General features: G+C 36.7%; 1 protein-coding gene across 2 annotated transcripts; it reads right to left on the bottom strand.

Moving 5' to 3' along the window:
• Positions 1–427: 427 nt before the first annotated feature.
• On the bottom strand, positions 428–26,282 carry inpp4aa (inositol polyphosphate-4-phosphatase type I Aa). 2 transcript variants are annotated; one of them, XM_066686078.1, is made up of 24 exons: positions 26,152–26,282; positions 17,608–17,846; positions 17,242–17,286; positions 16,761–16,879; positions 15,306–15,422; positions 14,773–14,852; positions 14,384–14,492; positions 13,973–14,063; positions 10,888–11,035; positions 10,651–10,781; positions 9,803–9,907; positions 9,292–9,400; positions 8,902–8,919; positions 8,365–8,551; positions 7,051–7,269; positions 6,529–6,670; positions 6,082–6,114; positions 5,803–5,975; positions 5,210–5,333; positions 4,134–4,401; positions 3,880–3,977; positions 3,645–3,757; positions 3,356–3,510; positions 428–2,388 (listed from the first exon to the last, which is right to left on the bottom strand). In XM_066686078.1, the coding sequence occupies exons 2-24, from the start codon at positions 17,705–17,707 to the stop codon at positions 2,256–2,258; spliced, it is 2,817 nt and encodes a 938-aa protein (XP_066542175.1). In that variant the 5' UTR covers positions 17,708–17,846; positions 26,152–26,282; the 3' UTR covers positions 428–2,255. The 2 variants fall into 2 exon arrangements, with proteins under 2 accessions (XP_066542175.1, XP_066542176.1); XM_066686079.1 differs by lacking the exon at positions 8,902–8,919.
• Positions 26,283–27,989: the final 1,707 nt, after the last annotated feature.

Here is a 27,989-nt window from a genome sequence, read left to right as displayed (position 1 = left end):
GTTTATTTATTACATAGCGCAAAGCTGCAAGGCACATGAAATAAATATATAGTTAAATTATTAATTACATTATTTAAATAATACAATTAATAAAATATTTATAATGCACATTTAAATAATGATTAAATCACATAAAATTATTTGTTATTTTAAAATATTTAATAAAATGAAACATTATCTAATTATCTTTTTCAATTTTTTCTTTATTCATTTAATTATATAATATTGTCACTAATTGTTCTCAAATTCTCATCTCAACTGGATTTCATAGTCTTTTGAAACTTTTTTAACCAATTTAAAAATTAAAAATGCTTTATGTAAAAGTGATTATATATATATAAATCACTTTTACATAAATATATATATATATTTTTTGTAGCAAAGAAAACTCAGCACTCATAAGTTTGTCAGCTTTTAATTTGATCTCTGGATGAATTTTTAGCTTTGCATTATGTACAGCTTAAGTGCAGGTGTCTGCATACAGAGTGATGTAAGAAACAAAAGTCAAATGAATTAAATATTTAATAAAGTAAAAACAGGTAACAGGGGCACCAATAAGCATATTCATCAGCAGGACATTAAAAATAAACTTGTGACATTAAACCGTTAAATAAAATCATAAACAGAAGACATAAAAATATATATATATATATAAAACAGTCACATTACAGTGTTATGTATTGTGAAAAAACTAAAAAGTAAAATAAAATAAAATATATATTTTTATTAAATGTGCATCATCTAGTTGTTTATCAGGTTTTGCTGCACGGAGACATGTGCAAGGTGCTTCTACTTGTCCTGTGTTTTACAGCTATAAACATTAAGGTGTTCTTGCCAAATCAGTTACTGTCACATATACTGGCTCAGTTGTATGTGTGTGTGTGTCTGTCCATATGTAAATGACTGAAGTATGCAGCTTCTCTGTTAGCAAGACTAATGGTCTCTGGTACCACACTGTAATATCACCCCACCACCACCAACCCCCCACAATATACAAACATAAACTAACAACCTGCAGATTAGTAATTCTCTTGTATAACTCTGCTAAAACAATGGAATTGTTTATTCACAACAATTTATTTTGCTGTACAACATCACCTGTTCTTAACAATATGAGAAAGGCCTTTTCTATAAGAATTTACAACCCGTAAAAGGCTATAAGTTATAGATGCTTTTAATAAGATAATGGGATCATTTAAAACATTGTATATAAACCCTTGTGATATGGACGTACTTGAAAGGACACACTCTGCCACATCACTAACAGGTGTGGTGTTTGGAATAGTGAATATGTTTGTAACTGTTTAAGTAAAGGTGATAGAAGACAGCAGTAGACACTCTTAAGGCAGCTACAGTACAAAGCTGTATGTTATGTGTTGTTAGGTGGTTTAAGGATTCAGTAGCTTCACATATTTAGTAGTTAATTATCAAACTGAAATTACAGGCTTAAACACATTTTTTAATTATTTAAGAACATGCGCAAATAATAACATAAGGGATGCAGAAAGAAAAAAGCTGTTGTAGTGCAGATATATTTTTACATTTCACAAAATAAGCCTGATGCTCAGGAAGAGTAGCTTAGCTTAGTCATTCTACAGTAATTAGGCGTGTAAAAATAAAGTTCCATGTTGATCAGATACACGTTTAACTAACTGCGTCCTTAAAGGTGGGGAATTTCAATACATTATTTCAGTCATTCACAGAGATGCTATTAGCCTTTAGTACAGCTCAGAAAAAGTCTGCCCAACTACCATTACCCAGATAGCAGATGCATTTGGCTAAATTTGTCTCTATTTTGGCACTTACAGCACTGCTAACTGTTGTGTGGGCCTGACATGGGCCAAATGTCATGAACAGGACTTGAATGTGTTACATCAGGTGTTGTGTGGGCCAGTCACTGAGATTTGGCCCGGATTTCTTCCACAACACACTTGACATCTGGCCCATATTAAGTGGACCAGTGGTTGAGTTGAGACAGTCAAAATCATCCACACTGCCATTCAAAGCCAAACGTGGGCCACAAGAAAACTGCAGATGTGCTGCATTTGGACCACATTTGGGCCAAATATTTACTGCTATCTGGGTAGTCACTTCATTCATCAAATTTGTTCAAGTAACCACTAACAATATATCAGAAAACAACAGTGGCTTTTTGCATGACTCACAGCAGAATTCAATTCAGACAAGTTTTGACAAAGTAAAACGGATGGGGAACAGCCTGGTGAAGCACAGGAATTATAGGTGACATTTTCACATCAAGTCTCAACTTTCCCGAAAGTGCCTTCTGGTGGTCTGTACTGTTTAGGGAAAGCTTTCAGCTGGAGAGAATTGAACGCGTATTTTCTGCTGCCCACATTTTTCATGGTGTTCTCTCTCCTGCAGCCCTCACTGTTGATAAAGAGGATTGAAAGGCAAGACTCAGTGAGGCATAGTAGGCAAGAATTAGTAACCTGAAATTCTTGTTTTTCATAGCTTTGGTCAAATTAATTGTATTTAAAAGGCAAATGTTTTAGATAACTTAATCTTCCATCAAAACTTAATTTATTTGCCTGTCTCCAAAACATTGGTTACACTTTATTTTTCATGGCAAGTGTCATGCATGGTTCATGTTTCAGGTGTCATAAATGTTGCTTGTGTTTATGATGTCCGCTGATACAATTCACAAATCTATTTTATTTTCATATATGCAGTTGGCAAATAAATATAGAGAATAAACCAAATAATTAATTAATTCATTATCTGTAACCGCTAATCCAATTCAGGGCCGCGGTGGGTCCAGAGCCTACCTGGAATCATTGGGCGCAAGGCAGGAATACACCCTGGAGGGGGCACCAGTCCTTCACAGGGCAACACACACACACACACCTATGGACACTTTTGAGTTGCCAATCCACCTACTAATGTGTGTTTTTGGACTGTGGGAGGAAACCGGAGCACCTGGAGGAAACCCACGCAGACACAGGGAGAACACACCAACTCCTCACAGACAGTCACCCGGAGCGGGAATCAAACCCACAACCTCCAGGTCCCTGGAGCTGTGTGACTGCGACACTACATGCTGCACCACCGTGCCACTCCTAAACTAAGTAATATTACCTCATAATAACTGGGCTAGCTCAGACACGCACCCACTGTACCACGAATGTGCAACAATTAATAAAATTCATAATTTCATTTGACATAGTGCCATTGAAATACTTATTTTAATGCAAAAAAGGGAAGATTTAATTTGCTCCACAGCCATAATATTGTTACTCTCCAACATGTTATATCACCTGCCTGAGAGAGCCTAAGCACTGCGTACCACTTTCTGTCACTGATCTTTGTTTCTCTGGCATTGGCAGGATAGTCTCACCTCCGCATGCAGTCCAGGGCCTGAGTGAAAACCTGTGGGGCCATGCCGTGCTCCTGCTGAAGGATCAGACACTGCTCCAGAGTGACTGACATGGCTGTGCGATCCTTTGCACTTTTACAGCTGGTCACCCGCACACCATTCAAACGGCGACACACCTGGCAGTAAAACAGTTAAACAGAGGATGGAAACAGACATTCAGGTATTTAAGTTGCCAACAGAAGCTTCCTTTAGTGACAAGGACACAGTCATCAGACTTTCCAATTTCTTAACTAATTTTAAATTACAATACCTCTGCTGCCTGCCACAGGATGTCCACATTCTTGCTTTTTCTGGTGTTTATATTCTGACTGAGATATTTCAGTAACTCTGGTACACAGTTCTGACTGCGAGATCGAGGAAGACCTGTGGGAGGATACAAAGCAGTGAACACAAAAATAAAATATTAATCAAAAGATAAATTAAACATCTATGTCTGAAGTTGTAAATCAGATGAAAATAGTAAATGTATGAACTTGTTTACTTACAGTCCTCTGGAAGCACTTCCTTGAACTGGTCATAGTAAGAGTTGAGCCTGGTCAAACTCTCCATATTAACTATATCTTGTAGCGATGTGTCACCAAACCTTAGGTTTAATAATAAATACAGCAATGAGAGAAAGATTACCATGTATTATTATATAGTGTCACAATATGGACATTTTGATTAGTTTGGTTTGCAAATGGTTAGTGAGAGTAAACATCATTAAAATGTGAATTTTTAAAAAATATGCTCTGCTTACTTTTCTGCAAGTGTCTGTTGTTCATTGATTCCAATGTTGAACAGCACTGGTTGAACACGCAGTAGCATCCCGTTTTGGATCTCCCTTGGTAACACATCAAACATGTTCCCAGGCAGTGGGACACGCACATTAAACCCATCTCTGTTCCCTGTGATAACGGGGAGCATATCAGGACCAAAGCTGGAGGTCGCCTGGGTGACCTTAAAGGTGACGTTCCTAAGGTCCATGATACCAGTGCTCATATCTTCCAGCATTGCCAGTTCCTCCCCTTAAAAGCAACAACAGATTTGAGTTTTATTAACATTATTTATTATAGAAATATCTATCCAAAAAAGAACAACTTGTAGCATCTTTTCCTCAAAGTCTACTCTCGAGGGCTTTATATGCAAATATTTATTTTATAGGCTCTTATTTGTGAAATTGCATTTAGAAATAGGAAAAAGAAGGTATATAAAAACAACATATAAAAGAACTGACAAAATACATGAGATTTAGAATATGCACACTGGTGTTTACTTAATATTGCAGACTATCCAGATAACAATAAAGGTTTGGCCCAAATGTGTTCCAAATGCAGCTCTCTTATGACCCACATTTGGCCTTGAATGAAGTGTGTTGACTCAAGGTGAATGTAGATGCCTCAATTCAGCCACAGGTCCACTTTATATGGACCATATTATCAGATGTCTAGGTGTGTTACAGGTCTAGGCAATCTAATCTAGGCAAACGTCTGGCACACATAAGAGTTGTCAGTGGCCTAAAAGATCTGTAAGTGCCAAAAGTGCGATAGACTTGACCCAAATTACCTGGAAGCTTTCAATATTATTGTAATGTGGTAAAACAACAAATATGACACTTTTATAAAGGATTAGAGAATCTAAAGGATTGTTATCACAGTATAGACTGTCTTTGTTTTTTAACTAGACCAAGCCATGGTAAAGCATAACAATCCCAAGACTATTTGTACTTTGTGTGAATTCTTTTCTTTGCATATTATTTATAGCCGCTCTAGTTGATCATCTGCTAAATGCAGCAAGTAAGCAAATACGCAAAAACATAAAGACAATATAATTTACCATAAGTACTCAGCAGACCCTCAAACTGGACCAGTAAGCCAATAGTGTGGAGCTGTCGAAGAAAGCCATTCTCACACAGACAGTTCCTCAGCTTTGCTACAAACCCACAGATCACAGCAGTCAGCTGAGGAGAGAGACACATACATCACAAATAAGGTTTATTATTACAAATAAATTGTATAATATATTAATAAATATTTAAAGGTTAGGTACAGTATATGTATATAGTGATGCAGAATCAGAACCAACAGAGACCAGTATTATTATTATTATTTTTTAAATAATTTGCAATGTATGTTTTTAATTAATTTATTAGCTTGTGTACATTATGTGCATTTTATTTTTGTTTATGTTTATTACAAAGAGATAAAAAGTTTTGTTCTAACAGCTTTAATATTCAATGTCTTAACAATTAAACTACACAAAATGTATCAGTAATAATTATATGGAAACCATTTGAATCAAGTACATTAATGCATTTTGTTCACTGTGAATTGTTCTATTTATCTATAATTGTCTGTTGTTGACTTCTTACTCATACTGATATCTTTTCAGTTTGAAGCTATATTTCTTGTGTTTTTGTGTGTACTTACTGTTTGGCAAAAGACCACATCCCTGCGGTACTGTAGTGTCAGGCTCATGGCGATGGTGGGAGCACAGTCCTGCATCAGGACAAACACCATGGACTTCTTTGCCTTATCGCTCATCATGGAAACACACTCATTAAGTGTAGTCAAGAGTGGATACAGAGCATCACTCCATTCACCTGCAGAATCACACAAGTAACAGTACTGACACTGTGCATGAAGTCAACGAAATGAAATGGAAGGGAAGTGCTCTATTCTAACAAAAATCCACCAAATCACTCTTACCTAGCGAACTGCCTTCTACACTGGGGCTTCCATCTGTAGGGGGGTGTAGTTTGTGTTAGAAAAAAATTACAGAATTGTTTTCTCATTGTTAGAAGATGAATATATATTTAACGTATGGTCATAATTAGCAGTACAGTAAAGAAAATCAAGTGAAGGGAAAGTCAACACCATTTATAAATCATGAAATTTTAAGATTGTGCACAGAGTAGGAAGGCATGAAGAACTGAAAGCAGTAGAAAAAGCAGTTTTTCTGAATAAAGACAAAAAAGTGTCTAGACCTACAGGAGGACCTGTGAAAACCCAGGGCACATGCAGAGGTCAGGGAGGAGGAGGATGCTAACATTAAAGATGATTCAGAGTGGGGAAGTGTTGAATTAAAGGGGTTGGAGAGAGAGGATGAGGAGAACTGGAAGTCTGGGTTGATCCAGAATGCTTCGCCATGGCTACCTCTTTTGCTGGTGTTGGGCTGCTGGTCTGAGAGGAAAACATCCTCGCTGCTGTCACTTTGTAGCCTCTCTCTCGTCAGCAGCCTGTCCACACAGCAGATCACACACTCCAGACTCTTATCCACATTTAACCACACCTTCTCCTGCAACAGGGAGGGGAGAAAGGGGACCAGAAGGAGGAGATGATAGTTTTAGACACTTGTTGGAACATGTTTTCATTTTTGTCTAAAGTCCTCATACAATGTTTCAGAACAGTAATTCATTGTTCCAGTTTCCAACATCTCTTCTTTCGAGATTTATTTTAATCGCTTTCCAACAGCCAGAAACAAAACTCATTTAATCATCCAGAAACTCTTTGAATTTTGCAAGACGTGTTACAAGCTTGGACAATGTTTATTTAGTACACCAAAATATCTCTCTCTCTCTCTCTCTCTCTCTCTCTCTCTATATATATATATATATATATATATATATATATATATATATATATATATATAATTTGTGCTGTGTTTGGAGTGCTTACCCACTCTTCTTCATACCAGTCCGTGTTCAGGGATGTTCTGTTCCCTTTCCCACTCCATTTGGCCTGTGGAGAGCCTTGGTCATTGCGGAGGACCACACGCTCATTATCCAGGGCAGAAGGAGAGGCTTTGGAGGCGATAAACTCTGGTCGTGCTGCATTCAGAGCCTGGATGGCTGAGGCCAGCAGTTTATTGTCACACACTGTTACCAGTTGCCTTGTCTGAAAGGAATAGAGTCTTTCCTTACAACAGCAGTGTGTATGACAAAAAAAAGCAATACGGAGAGATATTTCACGACATGATGTTATAAATTAAGTAAAACTGACACGGAAACATACCATTTTATTTATAGCACAACGGTTTAGAAAGGTGCATATTTATGGACAAAGCAAAATATAAAGAGGAACAATATGGTCATAGGCATACAAATAAGCATTGTTTATCAAAGACTCAAGAGGATGACCATGAATTTAAAAAGTATAATAAAATGCTTCCAGAGTACAAAGCTTGAGACTGAGAGCAGGTTGGGATTAACTTGCTTTTCATAGTTGCTAATTACATATACAGTGGAACCTCTACCTAGGAACTTCGGATCGTAAATGGAAAAGTTCGTTTCTCGAGTCAATTTTCCCCATTTAAAATAATGGAAAAGCCTGAAAGCACCCTTTTTGCACTTTTTAGTTTTTGCACTAATTAGTAAAAAAAAAATACATGTAGCATTACTAAAAATAAAAAAGAAATACAGTGGTAACAATAATAAAAAAGAAATAAAGTTTGAAGTGGTTACACATCGCTTCCTTGAAGACGTGACGACTGGCTGGAGGAGTAACACAGGCACTAGGCTGTATGACGGGAGGTGGGGGTGGGTTGAATAACGGAGAGTAGGCGGGTGAATGTGGGGAGATGAAGCGTAGATACGACTTAACTTAGCACGAATTTCGATGTCTGCTATTTACACTAATGCTAAAATGCTAAAACTACAATTTGCTAATCTTAAAAGCTCACTCAAGTCTGGGCGCGCTGGGAGACTCGCCGATTGGAGTCAGTGGCCATTTCCAGCCACCGGCTCGACGGAGGCTCGGGTTCGTTTCTAGAGTTATGGTTCGTTGGTGGAGGCAAAAAATATTCAAATGCCCGGTTCGTATCTTGGAAAGTTCGTTAGTATAGGCGTTCATAAATAGAAGTTCCACTGTATTAATATATGTACTGTATTAATATTAAATATATTGTTTGTGACTGTGTAATTGGAATGAGTATTTTGTAACCATAATACTATTTATACATAAGAAGAAGCCAAAAAAAGGGAAAAGTCTGACCTTGTCTGTGAGGATAGCAAGTGTCCTCTCCAGTGCATTAGGTGACCGCTCTTTAGCAGCACGGGACAAACGCTCAGTGTAGTAGCTGACCTGTGTCTTCAGCGTGTTAATATGGGAGATTATCTCTTTTGCTCGTACCACATCCCGTGGCTGATACACCATGGAATGTGGGCGTGACTCTCCAGCACTAGAAGAACAGAGAGACAAGATAGGAGATAAACTCTTTTTTGTTTGAACCCTGTCTCTTTCATTGTAGATGGTAATATTGTGTGACTGAAACATTCACTCAGTGAGATATAAACACATATATGTAAAAATACACTGTGGACAAGTGAGAACTGCACACAGGGGCAAGGTACAATGATTCTGAAAGACATTCCCTGAACATAAATACTTGCAGAAACTTAGATAGAAGTCTAAGGCAAGTGATTTATAGGCATGAAATTAAAGTGGAGAAACTATGGCCAAAGATAAAACAAGATGGAGCACTGGCGTCAATGAATGTAACATTTGAAATTCTGCATCCCCAAGACTCACCCTTCATCTTCAAATGCACTGATTAGAAAGCAAGCATAAAAGCAAATGATTGCAAATAGATTAGTCAGAAAAATTAAAAGCATTAATTTATATTACAAATTGTTAGAGAAACAGATGCAAAAAGCAGCAAAATTTTCCAGAGAAAGCAATAATGACCGTGAACTATCCAGACTTTCACTTTTTTTATTTACACAAGCTCTATAATCACATACCACTGACCTTGGCACGCAGCAATCTATAATTTGAATGCTAGAAATTTCTATATCCAGCATTTAAAATTTAGATCTTTCTTCCTCTAACGCTTTTCAAGCTGTCCCTTGCAGGATTTTTTTTAATAATATGGGCTGAAATAGTGTATGAAGAAACATTATAGGCAGGTTTATAGCTTACTGTTTCTTGGTCTCTTCAAACTTCTGAATTAGTTTCCTCAAGCCACTGCCTTTAAAACCTTGATGGTGTGCTGCTGGGGCTCCAATAGTGACCACATCATAGGTTCTGTCTGTAGGAAATAAATTGCTTCAACCAACACTTCATGCAAATAGGAACTTAAAGTTAAAGACAGGGTTATGGCAGTTTCTGTATTCCCTTGCCTTCACTAGGGTTAAAAAATAAATAAATAAAATAAGTAAATAAATAAATGAATAAATAAACACAGAATTGTTAGTGATCCTGGCAAAACTCAGATTGAATAGTGTGTTATTAGCCAGCATTTATATTATAAATATGTGAGTTATTTGAGAATATTTACAGATTTTTCTTATACCAATATCAAATGAAAATAAGATAATTAGAGCTTTCTGTTACTGACTTATTCAGACCCACCTCTTATGACATGAGATAGCCAAATATAAGTATCAGTTATATAAGTATCAGTAATCAGTAAAGATTCAGCAAATCTTACCATAGCCTGACTCGCCCTGGACTCTCATTCTCTGAATGTGGAGGTTGGTGGGCACAAATTCTAATTTTTTGTCTGCTTTCAAAGTACTGGATTTGAAAGAGGGACCTGATCAGAGGGGAAAACAGAGGACAGAATATCTGTTTTAAAAGCACATAATGTTATAACTGGAAAATGTCAGCTTTGAATTTATCATCTAACGCTATCACCAACCCTCTGTATACAGATGAATTCCCTGCTCTTACACACCAACCACACCACAACAAGGACTAGCTTGGTAACATTATCTTAACCTAATGCCTTGTTGGAAGTTCTTACAATTTTTTTTAAATATTCCTTGTACTAGCAGAATATCCCATCAGTCCTTTGTCAGTATAGGTGTTGTTTAAAGAGAAAAAACATATTTTATATAGATTATTAAAGGGTTAATAATCTGATTGGCTTGTTTGAGTGTTTGAAAAAACAAATACACTGTATGCAGCAAAATATCTTGACATTTTTACACTGGGCTGTGGAGCAGTGGAGGTGCATTGCCTAGATGAGTTGGAGTGATGTTTTTTATCCAGAACTAATAACCCCTCTATGGCTGTTGTGGATGACAATTAAATCCACACAGCAATGTTCCAGCATCTAATGTTGCCACAGAAGCAAAAACCTCCATGAGCATGGATTAATAAACTTTCTGTTTCTGCTGGACAGGGGTGTTTCAGATGTGTTACACTACTATTTCTGCACACACCTAGCTCACAGCAAATTGCACAACTGTAAGCCAGGGTACCGTTGAGCTAATATACTCCCCGTATTGCGCAACAGAAATGTATGTACATCAAGTAAAAGTAAACACCTCTTACCCTTGTACTCATGAAGGTCACTGAGTGTTTCCTGGTAGGTCAGTATGATGGTCTGGTACTGAGTGATTATCTGCCTCCTCAGATTCTCCCAACATGGAGATAACTCCCCCAGCTCCTCCAGCTCACAAACCCTTTACAAAGACACACAGGTTTAAATGTGAAAATTCATCATTTCCTTAAAAACAGAATTGCATATTTGAACACTTGTACTGACACTCTGGCACATTATTAACATACCTGGCAGCATCCTCCTCCAGTAGCAGTTTTACAAACTGTCTGGGAATGTGGAGCGACAGCACGCTCTCTGCCATCTGCTCCAGAACACGGAGGTGGTTGCCATCAGTCGTGGGGAGGCGGTACATTCGTGATATTGTTCCTCCAAATACTGCAGAATGTCAGAACTGAATCACTTTTTGTATCTGTTTATTTACCCACGAAGTATATATTAATCAACATTATTATTCCATAATGTCAACCTATCATACCTAGACAAATGGCTAATTAACTGCTGTCCCTGGCTAGACTGAATTAACAACAACATCATTACTAATAATAATAATAATTAAAATAATAATAATAATAATAATAATAATCAAATATTAGAAAAATACATCAGTCAGGTCAATCTTCATATCAGCTAATGAATAATCATATCATATATGAAGCAAATATGGTATGGAAGCAAATCTGTCTCATCAGACTTTGAAATATTACCACCTTTGAATTGGTAGCACTGAATTGTTTTGCACTGAAATTATGCATCTGAATTTTGTTTCTTTTGAATTTAAGACTTCAGATTTCCACCTCTGATTATTTTGCTTCGCAACTGTGCATCTGAATATAATTGCTCTTAAATTGAACTCATGAATTTTCAAGAACACGTTTTCACTGTTATTATTCAAGGTTAATACATTCAGATAAAAAAAAACCAAGCTTAAAAAAAATTCTGATGCCAAAATACGAGTTAAAAATCCAGAGTACACATCCGGGATACAAAGGATATGTGTGGGGAAATTGTGCATTTGGCTAAATTAATTGGGCATTATCTCTTTATTTTCAAAGTGTCTCAAAAATCTGAAAGACTCACTGAAGACACAATATAACAGACTATTGATATCCTGAAGATGAAGAAATTTTACAATTTTTTGTAATGGCCCTGTGAACATAGGATGTGATATGACAGAATGTGGAAACATGAACTGTGAAGATACAGTGGTGTGAAAATTAGAACACCCTTTGTCTTTTTAAACATATTTAAACATATGTACATTTTATTTTCATTTGAACAGCCGTAAGAAATGGAGCTTATACAAATAAAACTGAAGAAATTACTTATAAACATTGGTTGTACAATGTAATTGGCTTTGGCAGAGACGATCTGGCAAATTTTTCATGGGTGCAACCCACATACTCAGCTCTACTGCTCATCCCACAAAAGCATGTTCCTTACAAATGTGGCACCATTGAAAAGGGAAATTAACAGGCTTTTTACTGGTATAAAATTTATTGCCAAGAAGCATTGTTACAACAAATAAATAATCTACAAACACACAAATTTCTATATAAATATTTATAATAATATTAGAAATAACCAGACATTGTGAATATACACACCGACATTCAGTGTTTAAACAAACACAACTTTATCAATTAAACTCTGCACTTTGGGATATTATATGTGTACTACACCTTCTGTAATATCAATTTTCAGATTCTTTTAATCTGACAATTAAAAAATAAAACTGCCATAGGACATATACTCCAATGTTCATGTTTCCACATATTCATCATGTCACTTGCTATATTCACAGGGCCATGATAAAAATTCGACAATGACATTTCTTCATATTCAGGATATCAATAGTCTGTTATATTGTGTTTTCAGTGAGCCTTTCAGATTTTTGAGACACTTTGAAAATAAAGAGAAAATGCCCAATGAATTTAGCCAAATGCACAATTTCCCCATACATTCTATCATGTCTAACACTATGTTTATAGGGCAATTATATAAAAATTCCACAGTAAAATTTCTTCATCTTCAGGATATCATTAGTCTATTATATTGTGTCTTAAGTGAGCCATTCAGATTTATGAGACACTTTGAAAATAAAGAGATAATATCCGCGGAAGGAAGCTAAACGTGTAGTTTTTCCACGGTGTGGATGTTGTGTTCGTATTTCGCCATCTAGCTGCGACAGAATGCAACTAGTGCAGCATTTAAGGTGAAAGAGAAAATCCAAATGAATCGATTGCTTATCCTTTGTTTCCCGGATGTGTAATCTGAATTTTTTAACTCGTATTTTGACATTTGAATTTGGTCTATCGAATTTGAGCAACTTCGAAATATATTGTTTGAATTTTTTTAAGCTTGATTTTTTTTTCTGAATTTATTAACCTTGAATAATAACAGTGAAAACGTTCTTGAAAATTCACGAGTTCAGTTTCACGCCCTGGTTCTGTCCTGTCTGTTTTCTCCGCCATGTACTCTTGCACATGGTTCTGTTTAGACTTGACTTCATTCTGTCTGCATTACCCGTGTTTATTTTCATTCTGTCTTTGTTAATAAAATTCCTTGCGTGTACGTCCGCCTCCCTTGTGTGTCCTTCCCAGCTGTGACACAATTTAAGAGCAATTATATTCAGATGCATAATTGCAAAGCAAACTAATCAGAGGTGAAAGCTGAAGACTTAAATTTAAAAGCAACAAAATTCAGATGCATAATTTCAGTGCAAAAAAATTCAGTGCTACAAATTCAAAGGTGGTAATATTTTAAAGTCTGATGAGACAGATTTGCTTCCATAGAATGGCATCTTTTTTTTTCGTTTTTGGTTGTGAAGCTCCTCAAGGAACTTGTACATTACTTTCTCACTTACCTTTAGGAACTGCTCCACAAGGGGGGTGTTATTCAGTGCTTTGCAACAAAGATGTTGTGTGTTAATAAATATAATTGAAGGTATTTTTTTTAAAATAGCACTAGTAAATTTTAATTCTTAAAAAATAATTACTTAGAATGCTTACTATTTCTAACAATTCCTGCTCTTGTGCCTTGATGATTGCAGTTCTGATTTTCCAAAGCATGAAACTGTAGAGTATTTGGGGATGTGCAACTCATACAGCCTCACCCACCCCACTATGCCTCATTAAGTTACAAATAAGGGGCCGTATGCGTAATGGCTTTTTTACCCATTGAAGAACTTAAAATAACAGCTGTTTCAAGTTTATGTGCCAAAGTTTTGAGGCAGCTGAAAATGTTAGAGCAGCATCTCACAGCCCAAAAACCAGTAGATATTCAAGAAAATGGTTACAATCTTATGATACTAACCTGCTTTTAATAGTGGGTCTTTGATTAGAGAAGCAGATTTTGCTCTTATCCCCATGGATTCTGTCAGGCTCTCATCAACAGGTAGCACCATCTGTGATGCACAGAAGCATATTCAGCCACAACTGATGCTTGCTGATGCTAAAATTGCATGATTAGTTAGCTGTTGAACACGTGGGTCCAGAGTGGATTTATCCTGAACTCACTCCTTATTAGGGGTGTCGACAAACTTTTGTGCATTATGGATGTTGGTGAAAAATATCATGTACCTACATCGACTTATGAATCCCGTATTGGTGCACAGTGTATTTTAACATGATGATTGTGACTGGACTAAACAGAAACTCTATTAACACATCACTGTTTACAATTGATCTTTTTTAAATAATTCGTTTTAAATGGACAGGGACTCACTCTGCCATTTACTGTGTCTGTCCGAGTCAGCGGAGCTCTCTGATCTTTCTTCTCCTCCATTTGCCAGGCAATAATGGTGATGTTGCCTATCCTCTCATTCTCAGCTGATCTGAGATATTTAAAAAAATAAACAAATCTAATCAGTTATGCTCCAAACAGTTCCCAGACTGATTAATTGGAGTGGATTTTATAGTTTGTAAGGGCTTATATGTTGTCAATGTCCAAAAAACACCAAAAGAGTTTATCATTTCCACACAGTATATAAAGCAGGTTGTATGTTTAAATGATGAAGAAAATGTAAAACTGGTAATAATGTAGTTCTAAGTTTTTCTTTGTACAGTGACAATATAAAGGTTCTTTGTGACTTGTACAGAATTGTTTTTACTTACCGCAGTGTGAGATGTAACCTATGATATTTGTCCTGCAGCAGTTCCTTGACTGTGAACATTGCAGAACCAAGCAGATACATCTGTTGCAAACAAAAAAAGATAAAAATATCATTCCTTGATTAAAAAAAACATACTAGATAAAATATGTTGAAATGGTAATCTCACTTATATATATGTAGATTCTAATGTTTATATAACATATTCAATATATATACATTCTATATATAATCTTATATCTATATAATCCTAGATAATCTTTATATATATATATATCCTGTAAATTTCGTATTTCACTTCAATGTGTTTATACTATGTATATATGTCATACACAACTGCACTTTATGTTAATAATGTTATATATTGCACTTCTGGTTAGATGCTAACTACATTTCATTGGCCCTGTACTTGTACTCTGCACAATGAAAATAAAGTTGAATCTAATCTAATCTAATCTAATCTAATCACCAAAATGCTGTAAATGTAATTTCAAGTGTTGCAATTATGATTTATATACAAAATCTGAGGCCTCTTACTGTTCCCTGTGAACGATCTTTGACATCATACACAGAAAGTTTGACTTGAGTCTGCTGGGTGATCAGGGATTCTTGAAAGAAAGCAATGCTTCGGAGGAATATTGGGTTACTGGTGCCCTGAGAAGAGAAATAAAATCCTTTCCAGAATGCATTTAATCATTATCAAAATCACATAATTCAGTTTATAACAGAGTTTGAGTTTTTAGTCTTAGTACTTAAAAGCTTTTTTTCATATTGAGACAAATATATGTCTGTCTAAGCATAGTTACATATAACAGATCATAGAATCTCAGTTGTATGTCCACGCACACCCCCTTTTCCAGGGCCGTCATTAGATGAATAATTAGGAGGGGCTAAGCTTTAACCAGGGAGGTCTGCTGTAATTGCTTCAAAGCAGCAAATTTCTTTGACGAGGTACAGATTAAGCAAGGAATTAACATCAATATACATCAATTCAGTTTGGTCTAAATACTGCAGTGTTTAATGCATGAACATTTTGACTGGCTTTTTCAGCAGGCTTATTTTATGTTAATCAATAATCAGGTTTCCTCTAGCATAATGACATTTGAACTAGTGCATCAGTGGCTTTTCAATTTGGTTAATTAAAGATTGTAACAGGCATTTAATTTTTTCTCTTTATCTTTGTCTTGAAATGACATTTGCCGTCTGGAAACTCCCTACACCTTCTACCCACATACACCATGTGCATAGGGTTGCCATCTTTCGGAAATCAAAATAAGGAATGCAGTTGTCCGGGGGACAAGTATGCAATTGTAAATGGCAAAGCAGGATCTGTCCATGTATTTTGCAAATACTGTAATACCATATTTATGTAACTGTATTATTTGAAATTATTCATTAATTACATTAAGATCTGAAGTGAAAGAATCTTATGGGTCTAAGAGTCTAAAAGACAGTCTCATCTTCATTACATTATCAGATTTCCAGTCAAAATGTCATATAATTAATTGCTTATTTAGGACTCATACTTGTCTTACACTCTAATAATTGTTTGTTAAAATTATTGTCCATCTGTTTAAAATTATTGAATGCGTATAAAAAATGACTTTGATACAAAAATATATCTGTGATGCATTGAGAGAGGATGAAGACACAGCGCCAACATGAGTTCTATTTGAAAGCAGAGCAGAGTTCCCATTTTTTCAGCACTGACCTGCTGCGCTCAGCGCTGCTGCAAAACAACCCCCTTTAGGAGGGACTGTGACTTCATTGGCTGCAGAACTGAGTGATAGACAGATAACTCTGGCTGCTGATTGGCTAAATAAAGGTGACCAATTTAAAGCGCATTCTCTCTTTAGGAGCCGTGGAGAATTCCCCCCTCGCTCTGGCTCAGAGAGAGCTGCGTGTTTCTGTATACAGACCGATAGTCAACGGCGTCAAATGAACATGGTATAACATTATATCATTATGGGGGCGGGGGAGGTCCATGCTCACCTCTATAATCTCAGTTTGAGCATGTTTTGTCCAGAAAGCTTGAGGAGGGGTTGTACAGCTCACTGCTACAAAGCTACTGGGCTTTCGCTCCAACGATGGAGTCACTAGTTCACTGCAAGCTGAGAGAGAAAAAACAAGAAAAAGTTAGCTAAGCACAAACGTCTTCAGATGAAAGATTTGAAAGGGTAGATAGGACACACACAAGCTCACTATCATATTGTCAGTGTTTGAGAAACTTAAACACTTTGACTGAGCAAGAGTGATGTCACTGCCAGATTATGACTGCGTCCTATCATCAGCATCAAATAAAAGGTAAAGACTACAGACTCTGAATTTAACCGGTACCTGAATGAATACAAGAGATTTTATAATGCCAGAAACTGCATAGATACAAAGGATGTGTATATCAGTTCTGACTGCACTGGTTGTTCCTCTGCCAAGCTTAGATCTTCAGATCAAATAGAATCTATCTTCTACTCACCCAAACTGAACTCCAAGACAGGCTCATCAGGATCCTGACTGTTTCCTAAATATCATCAAAGCACAGGTAAAATATTCAGTATTTTCACTCATATTATATGCAAACATATAAACCTAACAAGTTGCATGCATTGTTGACAATAACTAAATATTTTGCCAGTAGAAATAATCAAAAACAATATTTAATCTAGCATTATTTCATGTGAAATGATTTTCACATTCTGAATATTTTACTTTGACCTGAATTAAACAGTATAAATACTATAAATATGTAATAGCTTGAAACAAATAAGAGAAATTGACTAGATTAAAAATACTTTAACATTTGCAATGTGGTAAAAATATCAACAATCAAGATATCTCTCACCTGTGAGTGTGAGGCCCATCATTTCCGAGGACAGGTCAAATGTATTTGCGCGATACACAGACCAGGGCCTGTGGCGAGGGCTGCGCTCTCTCCCCGCCATCTTGCCTCCAATTACGCTAAAGACCTCTGGGAATCAGAACAGCAGAGCCGTAGCCAAACCCCTTGCACTGCTGTATTGGTAGTAAGATCCTTTAAAATCCAGGCCTGCTACTCCATAAACTGGCTTCTTATCTAGGAAACTAGTGAGACAGAAAGAGAGGGTAAGGAATTAAAAACAAATGCCACATGTTTAAGACCAGCTGTGAGGCAAACTGAGCATGAAATCTTAAGGATCGGCTTCAGTGTGAGACAGCAGAATATATTTTATGCTGCTAAACAAACCAGTTCATTATTAATTGAAGTTCAAAGGAAGCCATTAATATTAAAAACCGGATGACACTGAAACAAGGGACTGAAAAAGAGAGGAGCCTTAGCTTATTTTCCTGTCTGCAAGATTTGATAATTCATGAAGATGAGGAAGTGTTTTATCCATAACAAATGTCAACTCCTTTTAGAATAGCCCACTCAGTTATTTTGCTATCAGATCCCATTTATGAGTCCACAGATGTAGGTAGGTCTATAACAATACAGTCATCCACTAACTGAATTTGATTGTGCGTTCACATTATTTTTAGCATATGATTGAAGCAAAATTATGACTCAACTTAGGTTGCTGCACTGTTTACTAATGATAAGAGCAATTGGAGGAGAGTGATGTTAGATGTGAAGCTAATTTTTGGTATTGAAACCATGAAGATAAATTTGATAATAACATAATAAATAGAAAATCAATATTTCAAGATTCATTGTTTTATATTACAATATCACAATTTTACAGTGCACTGTCACACTCCTAGTAATGGACTTTGAAAATGGGTTTCTATGTCTATAGTCAGCACAAATTTAAATTTCTTGGGGGAAATCTAATCTAAACCAATAGCTGAGGTGACTTTTATGAATGAATTTTTGCTAGTGTAGTGGACTAGGAGTTCCTCTGAACACTGCAACAACATCTCACTCCTACTGCTTGAGGTGATAATACAGCTACAGGATTATTTACTCTGACTAGCATGCAGTCTCACACCATGCTAGGATCACAGGATCTCAGGATGCAACGTCCCCCCTTGAAGGAACCCCTCAGTTTTTTTATCATACAGGGCAACACACTGTGATGAATCTGGGTCAGGATTTATGGCCATGTTTTTCACACAATTCATATATTATTTTTTAAATCTTGCAGGCTATATCTTTAAATGCTATAGCAACAATACATGCTGAACATAACATCTGACATTGCCCCGGATGCCCCTGGTCAAAAAAAAATCTTTTGTTGGTTTCTTGTTTCCTAAGTAAAAATAATACACATTAAACTTCTGCAGTGCTTAAAGCAGATGTTTGGCATAATTTTACATACATAAAATATGATATTTTATACTCAGTAAAGTAAAAACATATATTGTGCTCTAAAATCAACAAAATGTAATGAATCAACCAATCAAGGTGTTTGACAGTACATGTGATTAGAGACTTATAAAAGAAAAGAATTTTGTGTTTATCATGGCATCAATATGAATGTAATGAAGATATCAGTATCAGAATATAGTGCCTGGTTCATCAAATGCCAAAGGCTTAACAAAAATAGAAATATCCAAAGCTGTGAACTGTAAACTTAAAGTAAATAAACCTTTATACAAACCAGTCTATTTATAACAATGTTTTACTTCAGATGAATGTCATCAAATCTAGTGAAACTGCACAAAAAAAGGAAAACAAGCCAAAAGAACTTGACAGTACCTTTATATATATACATGCTTATGCATGTTATTGAAGAGATCTGAGCTTGGCATTAGGAGAAAGCGTAGAGCAGCAGGTAGTGGGCTGTGAACTAGTACTGAGTGATTTGGCTGGCTTTACTGCAACCCACAGGATAATAATCACCCAACAACCCACTGGCTGTTCATTTGCATTTACTGTACTCAGTCTAACTCATTCATCTCAAAGACCTCAGAAAGATGCATAGTTAAATCTTTTGTAAATTTACTTTTTCAGGCAGAAAAAAAATGTTAAAACACTGGAGTAAATTCAACCTAAAAATGTACTGCAAGGCAGGGTGCAGATGCAGTTTCCTGCGGCAAATCTAATGTATGTATCTAAATGTGAATATATTTGTGAGTTTGCATGTAATTTTGTGGTTAAATAAATGTGGGGTTAAGTGCAGGTTATGTTGGTAGTGAGTGGGTAGATCAAAGCAGGAATTGGAATTCAGTGAATCCTACATGGGAGATTTCAAGAGCAGGTACCCCAGAGGTTACACACTACAACAGAAATGAGATACAATTTCTTTCCTTACTTTAATGTACTGAACATTTACCCTCAGTGATGGAGCTTGTACTCTGAAAGGTACTGTTTATAATTACATTATGTTTATGAGCAATAATAAATGCAAGGTGTAATAATTATTCTTAACCATTAACCAGATTCCCCTTCAATGAAATGAAATTAAATTAAATAAGGATTCATTACAGATGCAGTTAAACACATACTGATCATTGCTTCAAAGACTACAATGGACAAAACTATATATAAAAAAAAAAACCCAAAACAAACAAAAAAAAAATAAAACAGTAAAGAAGAGTAGCAAATTCTAACCATGAGTAGAACTGCTGTAGTTCAGTTAGAGCAATTTTCACATTCTGAAACACTTTAGTTAAAACATGACCTGCAGTGCTCTGTACTGAAATGTGACTCAATTTCTTACTCTTGTCAGCAGTGGTGGACATGAAGTAAATGTAATTAATTACTGTACTTTTAAGTTCTTCCATGTATCTGTACTTTACGTAAGTATGTCCATTTTAGGTGAATTTGTACTTTAACTCCACTACATTTCAGAGTCAAATATCTTACTTTTTACTCCACTACATTATGAATGTTTATGTGTGGGTAAAACTGTAACATGTCTGAACAAATCTCCTAGCTCCTCACAGCTCTCCGTGCGACTCGGTTACCAGGTGGATATAAATTTGGAGCGCTAAAACAAACAAAGCTCAAGTTTCTCTGCCTAAAACCAAGTAATAAGAAAGGCAGACTTTTTATTTATTTTAACAGCTGTGCATATTGGAGACTGTAGGTAATCACTTGTTTTAGTTATTAGAGCCATTATGAATAAACAAAATGATCTGTACCATTTAGTTATCGTCAGCAGTGACTACTATTCATTCAAATCAGAGGGTTTACGGATATGTATGTATGAAACATGAAACATGTAATATGAAACAAGCAAAAACATGACTGAATTTCATTTTTATTTCTGTTGCACTGTATGGTGATGTAGCTGGTGTGTGAGCTATGTTATTAAGCAACTGATGTGTGCACTGAATTGGTGAAGCTTCTTGTTTATAATCAATACACAGTGTTAATCACTATACTACACTAAACTTAACAGTCAATGGCTTTAACATACTGTAAATATTAGGTGAACATATTGAATGGTTTAAACAGTGGATTGCACTTTGCAGCTGTTTCTAAAATCCAAGCAATATCTAATGAAAAGTAGCTTCTAATGTTTGTTGAAGTGAAACTTTACTTTCCTTTCACAATCACTCTCTGACACAAGAGCCTTGCAAAAACAAATATGCTTTTGACACGAAGATCCTACACAGCCTTCCTTACAATCTTGTCTGGGTTGACTACCTGGATGGAGTATTCACCCCATGGGTCATATGGACACTGTAAACAGCTAAAATGTCAGTGCGTGTGACATTGTGCCCGTATCAAACCCTTAACATGCTCTTGTTCATTTGGCCTCATCATTTCCCCTCAGGGGAATTACAGGCTCAATTGTAAGGGCCAGTCTATTACTTATTGGCTCAAAAAGCCTTTTACCCATCATGCATTTGGACTCTGAACACCAATCCCCAAAATGCACCTGTCAAACTCTCGGTTCATCCAACCAATTCCGTTTGCTTTTTGAGATCTTCATCACCCAAGTATTAAAAATCTACATACATGTATTTAAGCTTGTATGTTTATCTTTCCCTTTTCCACAGTTGTGTCAGAGCATACTCCGTTTTTTTCCATTACCATCTTCTTTCTGTGTATGCCCTTGTTTGCATGTGTCTGTTTTCTGCATTTGTATTCGCCCATTTTGGATTTAGTATTAATGGTTATGGTCCTGGCTCACCTAGTTACTGTATTTGCTTACTCCCTGTTATTTCTGTTCACTCCAAACGGTTTATGACTTAATGACCTCTGTTGACTTTGCCTTTGCATAGCTCAAATGTTCAAACGTTTTCTGGATTTATTGCAAGTATGCAGTCTGACTTATTTCACCACTCTTTATTTGCCTTATTCTCCTCCTCCAGTGCTGTAAATGGTCATATGTAAAGTGGGTTGAGGCAAAGTTGGCAAAAGCATGTTAAAAATAGTGAAGAAGTATTTTTGGCCTTATTTTTGGCAGAGATATTCTACAAAGAGATTGTATTCCTCTTTTTCATTCATTTAATTATATGCAGTGTGTATCTAACGTGTGAATATCTACTACAAAATCTCAATATCTCACTACAAAAAGCTTGTAAAATATGTGAGGGGATGCATTAATGAAAAAAAAAATATATATATAGCACACTAATGTGCTTGAATCACAAACCAAAGAAATGCCTCAAATCCCTTTTTTGCCGGATTCATATCAAAACATATTTAGCCATATCCATAAAACACAGCCAGCTACACTTACAGATGATTCATTGTGTGTAAGAACATGATTCTCTATGCTTTCCTTTCATCTTGTGTTTGCCATTATTTTATACAACATGAATGAAAATCTTCCCTCAGCAGAATCCTGTTCACAGCCTTCTCAGTACGTCTGCAAGTGTGTCCATTGTGAACCAGCACTTGTTGAGATATGAATATTAATGATATTTTATTAAGAATAAAACAGATTATGATCTGCTATTTAAGTAGAGACTGGCAGTTTAACTTTAGAAATTATGGGGTTTGCCCTGTGAGCATGTTTGTAGTTCATGCATGGTTAATTCATTCATTCATTCATTCATTGTTTGTAACCGCTTATCCAGTTCAGGGCCACAGTGGGTCCGGAGCCTACCCGGAAGCACTGGGCGCAAGGCAGGAACACACCCTGGAGGGGGTCCTTTACAGGGCGATACACACACACACATTCACTCACACACTCACACTTACAGACACTTTTGAGTTGCCAATCCACCTACCAATGTGTGTTTTTGGACCATGGAAGGAAACCGGAGCACACAGAGTCACAGACAGTCACCCGGAGCAGGACTTCAACCCACAACGTCCAGGTCCCTGGAGCTGTGTGACTGCGACTGCCACTGTGCCTCCCATGCATTGTTTACCAGTATTTAATCAATGTAGATGAAAAAAAGGTTTAATGTTAAAAACAATCCTGGTTACTGCCAATTAGTTGCAATGACCACTAATATTCTCTGGGAATGTGCTGCAAAATGATAATAATAATAATAATAATAATAATAATAATAATAATAATAATAATAGTCCCCTCCAGGGTGTATTCCCGCCTTGCGCCCAATGATTCCAGGTAGGCTCTGGACCCCCCGCGACCCTAAATTGGATAAGCGGTTACAGATAATGGATGGATGGATAATAATAATAATAATAATAATAATAATAATAATAATAATAATAATAATAATACATCACATTTAAAAAGCACATTTCAAGAACCCAAAGACACTTACACACAACAGGTAATGTTGCAACAGACAGAAAATATAACAGGGAATATAACAAAGACAACATGGGAACCAAAAAAGTATGGCACTGGGAGGTTGAATGCAAGGGAGAATATGTAAATATGTGTTTTAAAATCTAAAAAAAAAGTAATTTGGCTGTAAATCTGATTTTGCAATATATATAACATATAATAAAATGCACTGCAAGTTGGTCATTGCCAGTTCGACCAGTTACTTAGGACTCATTCAATCACAGTGCTACCATCAGTGCAGGTGAACACAAATTTCCCCTGAGACATGTGCGGCCATCCAATGCTTATTTTTTGAACTGACATTAACATAACATCAGTGAACAGGTCAACACACTGAACACAGAATGCCCAGTTCTATTGAGTAATGGGGACTAACCGGATTCTAGATTATTATGAAGAAAATATATTTCTTTTTAGTAAACTAAATGAATACCTTGAATCATTGAAAACATCACAGAACTCAGATTCTGTTACTAATAGTCACACCACATGTGTAATAATAACTTTTCTGCAATGTCTAATGTTATAACTCATTAATGCAATATATTTGCTGCTCTTGCTCTGAGCATCTCTCAGTATCTTTGGTCCACTTTTTAAAAGCCCCTTAAACATAGTCAGTTTATGGCCCTGAGTATGAGAGTTGAATACGAATTTATTATACACACCAGAGAAATCTTTTTAAATAGAGATAGGAAAAACACAGTGAATCACACAGTCCAACTCATGCACAGGAATGTAAGCAAACTGACTTCTAGGTCATTGCCCAGTGTTATAGGCTGCACACTGACCTCTCCATGTGGGATCAGGCAAATGAAAGCTTCTGTATTCAAATAAGTGGTTCTCACATTCTAATTTAAGAAAATTTAGTATCAAAGAGGAAAACATGGAATAAGAGCATTTTACAAGTAGAATATGCTGTGTGAAAGAATTCTCACCTTTAATATTTTAATCAACAACCTAACAAGTTATGCCTCTCACTATGTTTTATTAAGTAAGATTTATGTTCTGTGATGAAAATCAGTTTTGGGGTATGATTTTAGGTTGTGATCTCAAAAGAGAAGCTTTGCCAACTTCATAAAGGTGTTTAGGGAGTATATGTCATGAAAGTGAGGGTGACAGAGAATGTGTATTATTGAGACTTTGAGATATGAGAACTGACTGAGAGAAACATTCAAGAGGATTGAAAGAAGAAAGGAGAAAAAAAAAGCTCAATAAGCAAAAGCCTGAAACAGCATGAGGAGCCGCAGTGCAGCCGGTTGTGACAGTGCTTTCACTATGGGGATGGATGCTGTATAGATGGAACTGTCAGGCCTGCTGTGGCACTACATGGCGTCCACTTCACCCTTTGCACCCACAGCTGTGAGACAGAGAGAGCATTCCTCCCCCACTGAGGAACTGAGGAATATAACAGTGTTATATTAGGGGTGTATAGATGGACATATCTTTGAGACTGCTAAGATTTTCAATTCTGGACATAATTAGGTTCAATTTTTAAAATTGAATAAACTCACATATAAGTCCAGTTTTTTTGTGAGGTGCACTTGTTTGGTAAGTCCCATTTCACCATGCAGATGGTTATGTAGAACAATTAGTTCTAAATAGAACAATATCTTTACTAAAGAACCATTAACAAACCTGTTTTAAAAAGTTAAAGTGAAAATTAAAGTGTCAGGGTTGTTTGCCGAACCACTTTTGGTTCCTCCTTGAAGAACATTTTAATGAATGGATCTGCAGAGAACACACTTTGTAAATGACATGTGTGAAGAATAAAGAAGAAAAACATTTTAAGGTTTTCAGACCTTTGGTATCACGTAACTAAACATTGTACAAAGAACCCTTAAATTGAAAAAGAATATATGTAGGCTATGTAAAGGTTGTTTAAGTTGTTAAATATTTGGAAACACTCAAATTTCAAACATGGTTTTAGGGACCAAAAGTGGTGGTTATTTTAAGGCATGGCTCACAACAAAAAGACAGTTTCACACAAAAATAAGCTAAAAAAATGTGTGTGTGTATGTGTGTATATATATATATATATATATATATGAATGAAATTCTAAAAGAGTAAGAGCTAGTGTTCACAACAACAACAACAATAACAACACACTTTTCACAGAGTTGGCCTGTGCCTCTGATAATGGACCTGCCTGGGTTGTGTTAATGATACTGAAGATGCACTAGGCTACAGCAATGAGCTGAGACCTAAAGGAGCAGTTCCTTCGAAAACAAACAGGAAAAGAAAAAGGGGCCTTGCCCGTTTGAATAAAAATATGCAGCTCGCCTGCAGCAAACAGAATCCAAAGCAAATAACGCTCTGTGAAAGAGGAAATGTGAGATGCAGCTCCCGTTTAGTGACTATTCACACAACAGTAGACAGCCTGTGAGAACTAAATTCATTTAACAATTGTAAGCCCCTGTGAGCCACTACAGCATCTCGATATTTTTATCACCTTTACTCTCGCTAAGTCATTTAAAACAACGTCAGCGGCTGTCGGCCAGGAATTGGCTTTTTTATGTACCGCTAGTCAGAACTCCTCTTCTGCCCAGTTCCACTAATAAAATAACCACCTCCATAACCATAACATTACAAACCCACCGAGAAAAGACTCCATTTACATCACCCTGTATTACATGGCTGACACAGCTGGCGTGGTTATTTACTGCTTTTTTCCACTGGTGATCCCATTCAGACATACATCAACGGAAAACTGAGCGGCTGTGATGAAAATGCAGAAAAATAGACTTACGCTTCAGTCACGTTTAAGTCGCATTTTCTCACGATATAGACCTTTTTTGGGGCTTGACCGCCTATCTGCAGCGCTCTCCTCCACTTGCTGTGTAATGTATAGAGCCCTAGACTCGCCCTGTTACCGTCATCCAGCTCGATGTCGTCAGACTTCGCCCCGCCTCCGTCAGGCACGACTTCAAAGACATTACTGCGTCGGAGCAGGTCCAGCTCAAAACGCGATGCCAGGAAATGAATGAATGAACGACATACGTCCAAATATTTGAAAATACTTTCTCGGTCAATGATTTTCTGAAAGAATCTGCATTCTTCCTTGCATGAACCAGTCAATCATCTGGGAAAGCTTTTCACGAGATCTTGGATCATTACATTGAACTGAATGGCATTCAGCCACACGAGCATAAATACATGCTGTATTTTACACATCATCATCATTATCATCATCATCCTCATCATCATCATCATCATCATCATCCACTATTACTGGCCGTATAGAAAAAGTGTAGAGGTGCGGTAGCAGTGCTTGCTAGTGGTCAGCATTCAGCGCTGCAGGCACTCAAAATGGTGTGTAATTTAAAAAGTATTAAAAAGTGCAGTAAAATGTGCACTAGTCCACTTTAGTTGGTTTCTGACTACTACATGTTAAGTGTTAAATATTAAAAACATGTTAAATAATAGTTATTTTAGCAATGTCATTAGCACAAGCGCATTCTGTTCCTGAGAAAACCTGTTTGAAAAATGGTACACCTGCCTTAAATGGCTGTCTTTGTTGCTGAGTTCACTTGCTTGGCAACTGCACAAATGTGCCTTGACAAATGCACTAGTGCATTGGTTGGGATTGGTTGGGATATTGTGATTAGGAGAGTGAACTGCAACAACACAGACAGGGCCTCTAATGTAAGTGACTAGTGCACATTTAAGTACAACTTGTAAAGTATTTTTACCATTCTAAGTATTTTAGAAGATACATGCCACTTCCAGTTTCAAAAGGAATTGATCATTTTCGTTTTGTCTGTCATTTAGTTCCTATTTTGCATTCTAGGGAGCAACACCTGCATGTCTATATTTGTGCATCTCTCACTTCCCAGAAAACAGAATACTACCTAAAAATATCCAGTTTCCATGTAAACATGTGTTCAAATTGCTCTCTACTCCTGGTGTAGTACACTAAGTCATGCAATAAGAGGTTCTACACAAAATATGTAGACATACTGGCCTCCAGTTGACAGTGCAATGTTTTGTGTACAGGAGACATGATGACCTGTGGTGCACTATACCGGGCATAAGGAGCCCTTTGATTTTTCAGCCATAGTGTTTCATTCATTCATTCATTCATTATATGTAACCACTTTTCCAGTTCAGGGTCACGGTAGGTCTGGAGCCTACCCGGAATCATTGGGCGCAAGGCTGGAATACACCCTGGAGAGGGCGCCAGTCCTTAATAGGACAACACACACAAACACACACTCACACTTACGGACACTTCTGAGTCGCCAATCCACCTACCAACGTGTTTTTGGACCATGAGAGGAAACCGGAGCACCCAGAGGAAACCCACCAAACTCCTCACAGACAGTCACCCAGAGCTGGACTTGAACCCACAACCTCCATGTCCCTGGAGCAGAGTGACTGCGACACTACCCGCTGCGCCCCTGTGTCGCCCCCATAGTGTTTCATGCTCCAGCTAAAAAAAAGTCCAAATGCTTTAGCTGAAGTGAACATGTTAGAACTGGGAAAGCACAAATGTGCAGTGCAGGAGTCTCCATGCCTAGGATTGAGAAACAGTGTTATAGAGAAATCAGTGAAATGGGGATTTGTTTGGACTTCTCTTGCTCAGAC

Source organism: Hoplias malabaricus, chromosome 12 (assembly GCF_029633855.1).
Source record: "Hoplias malabaricus isolate fHopMal1 chromosome 12, fHopMal1.hap1, whole genome shotgun sequence".
Taxonomy (NCBI): domain Eukaryota; kingdom Metazoa; phylum Chordata; class Actinopteri; order Characiformes; family Erythrinidae; genus Hoplias; species Hoplias malabaricus.
The sequence above is the reverse complement of the archived record's forward strand: the minus strand, read 5'-3'. Positions and strand labels throughout refer to the sequence as shown.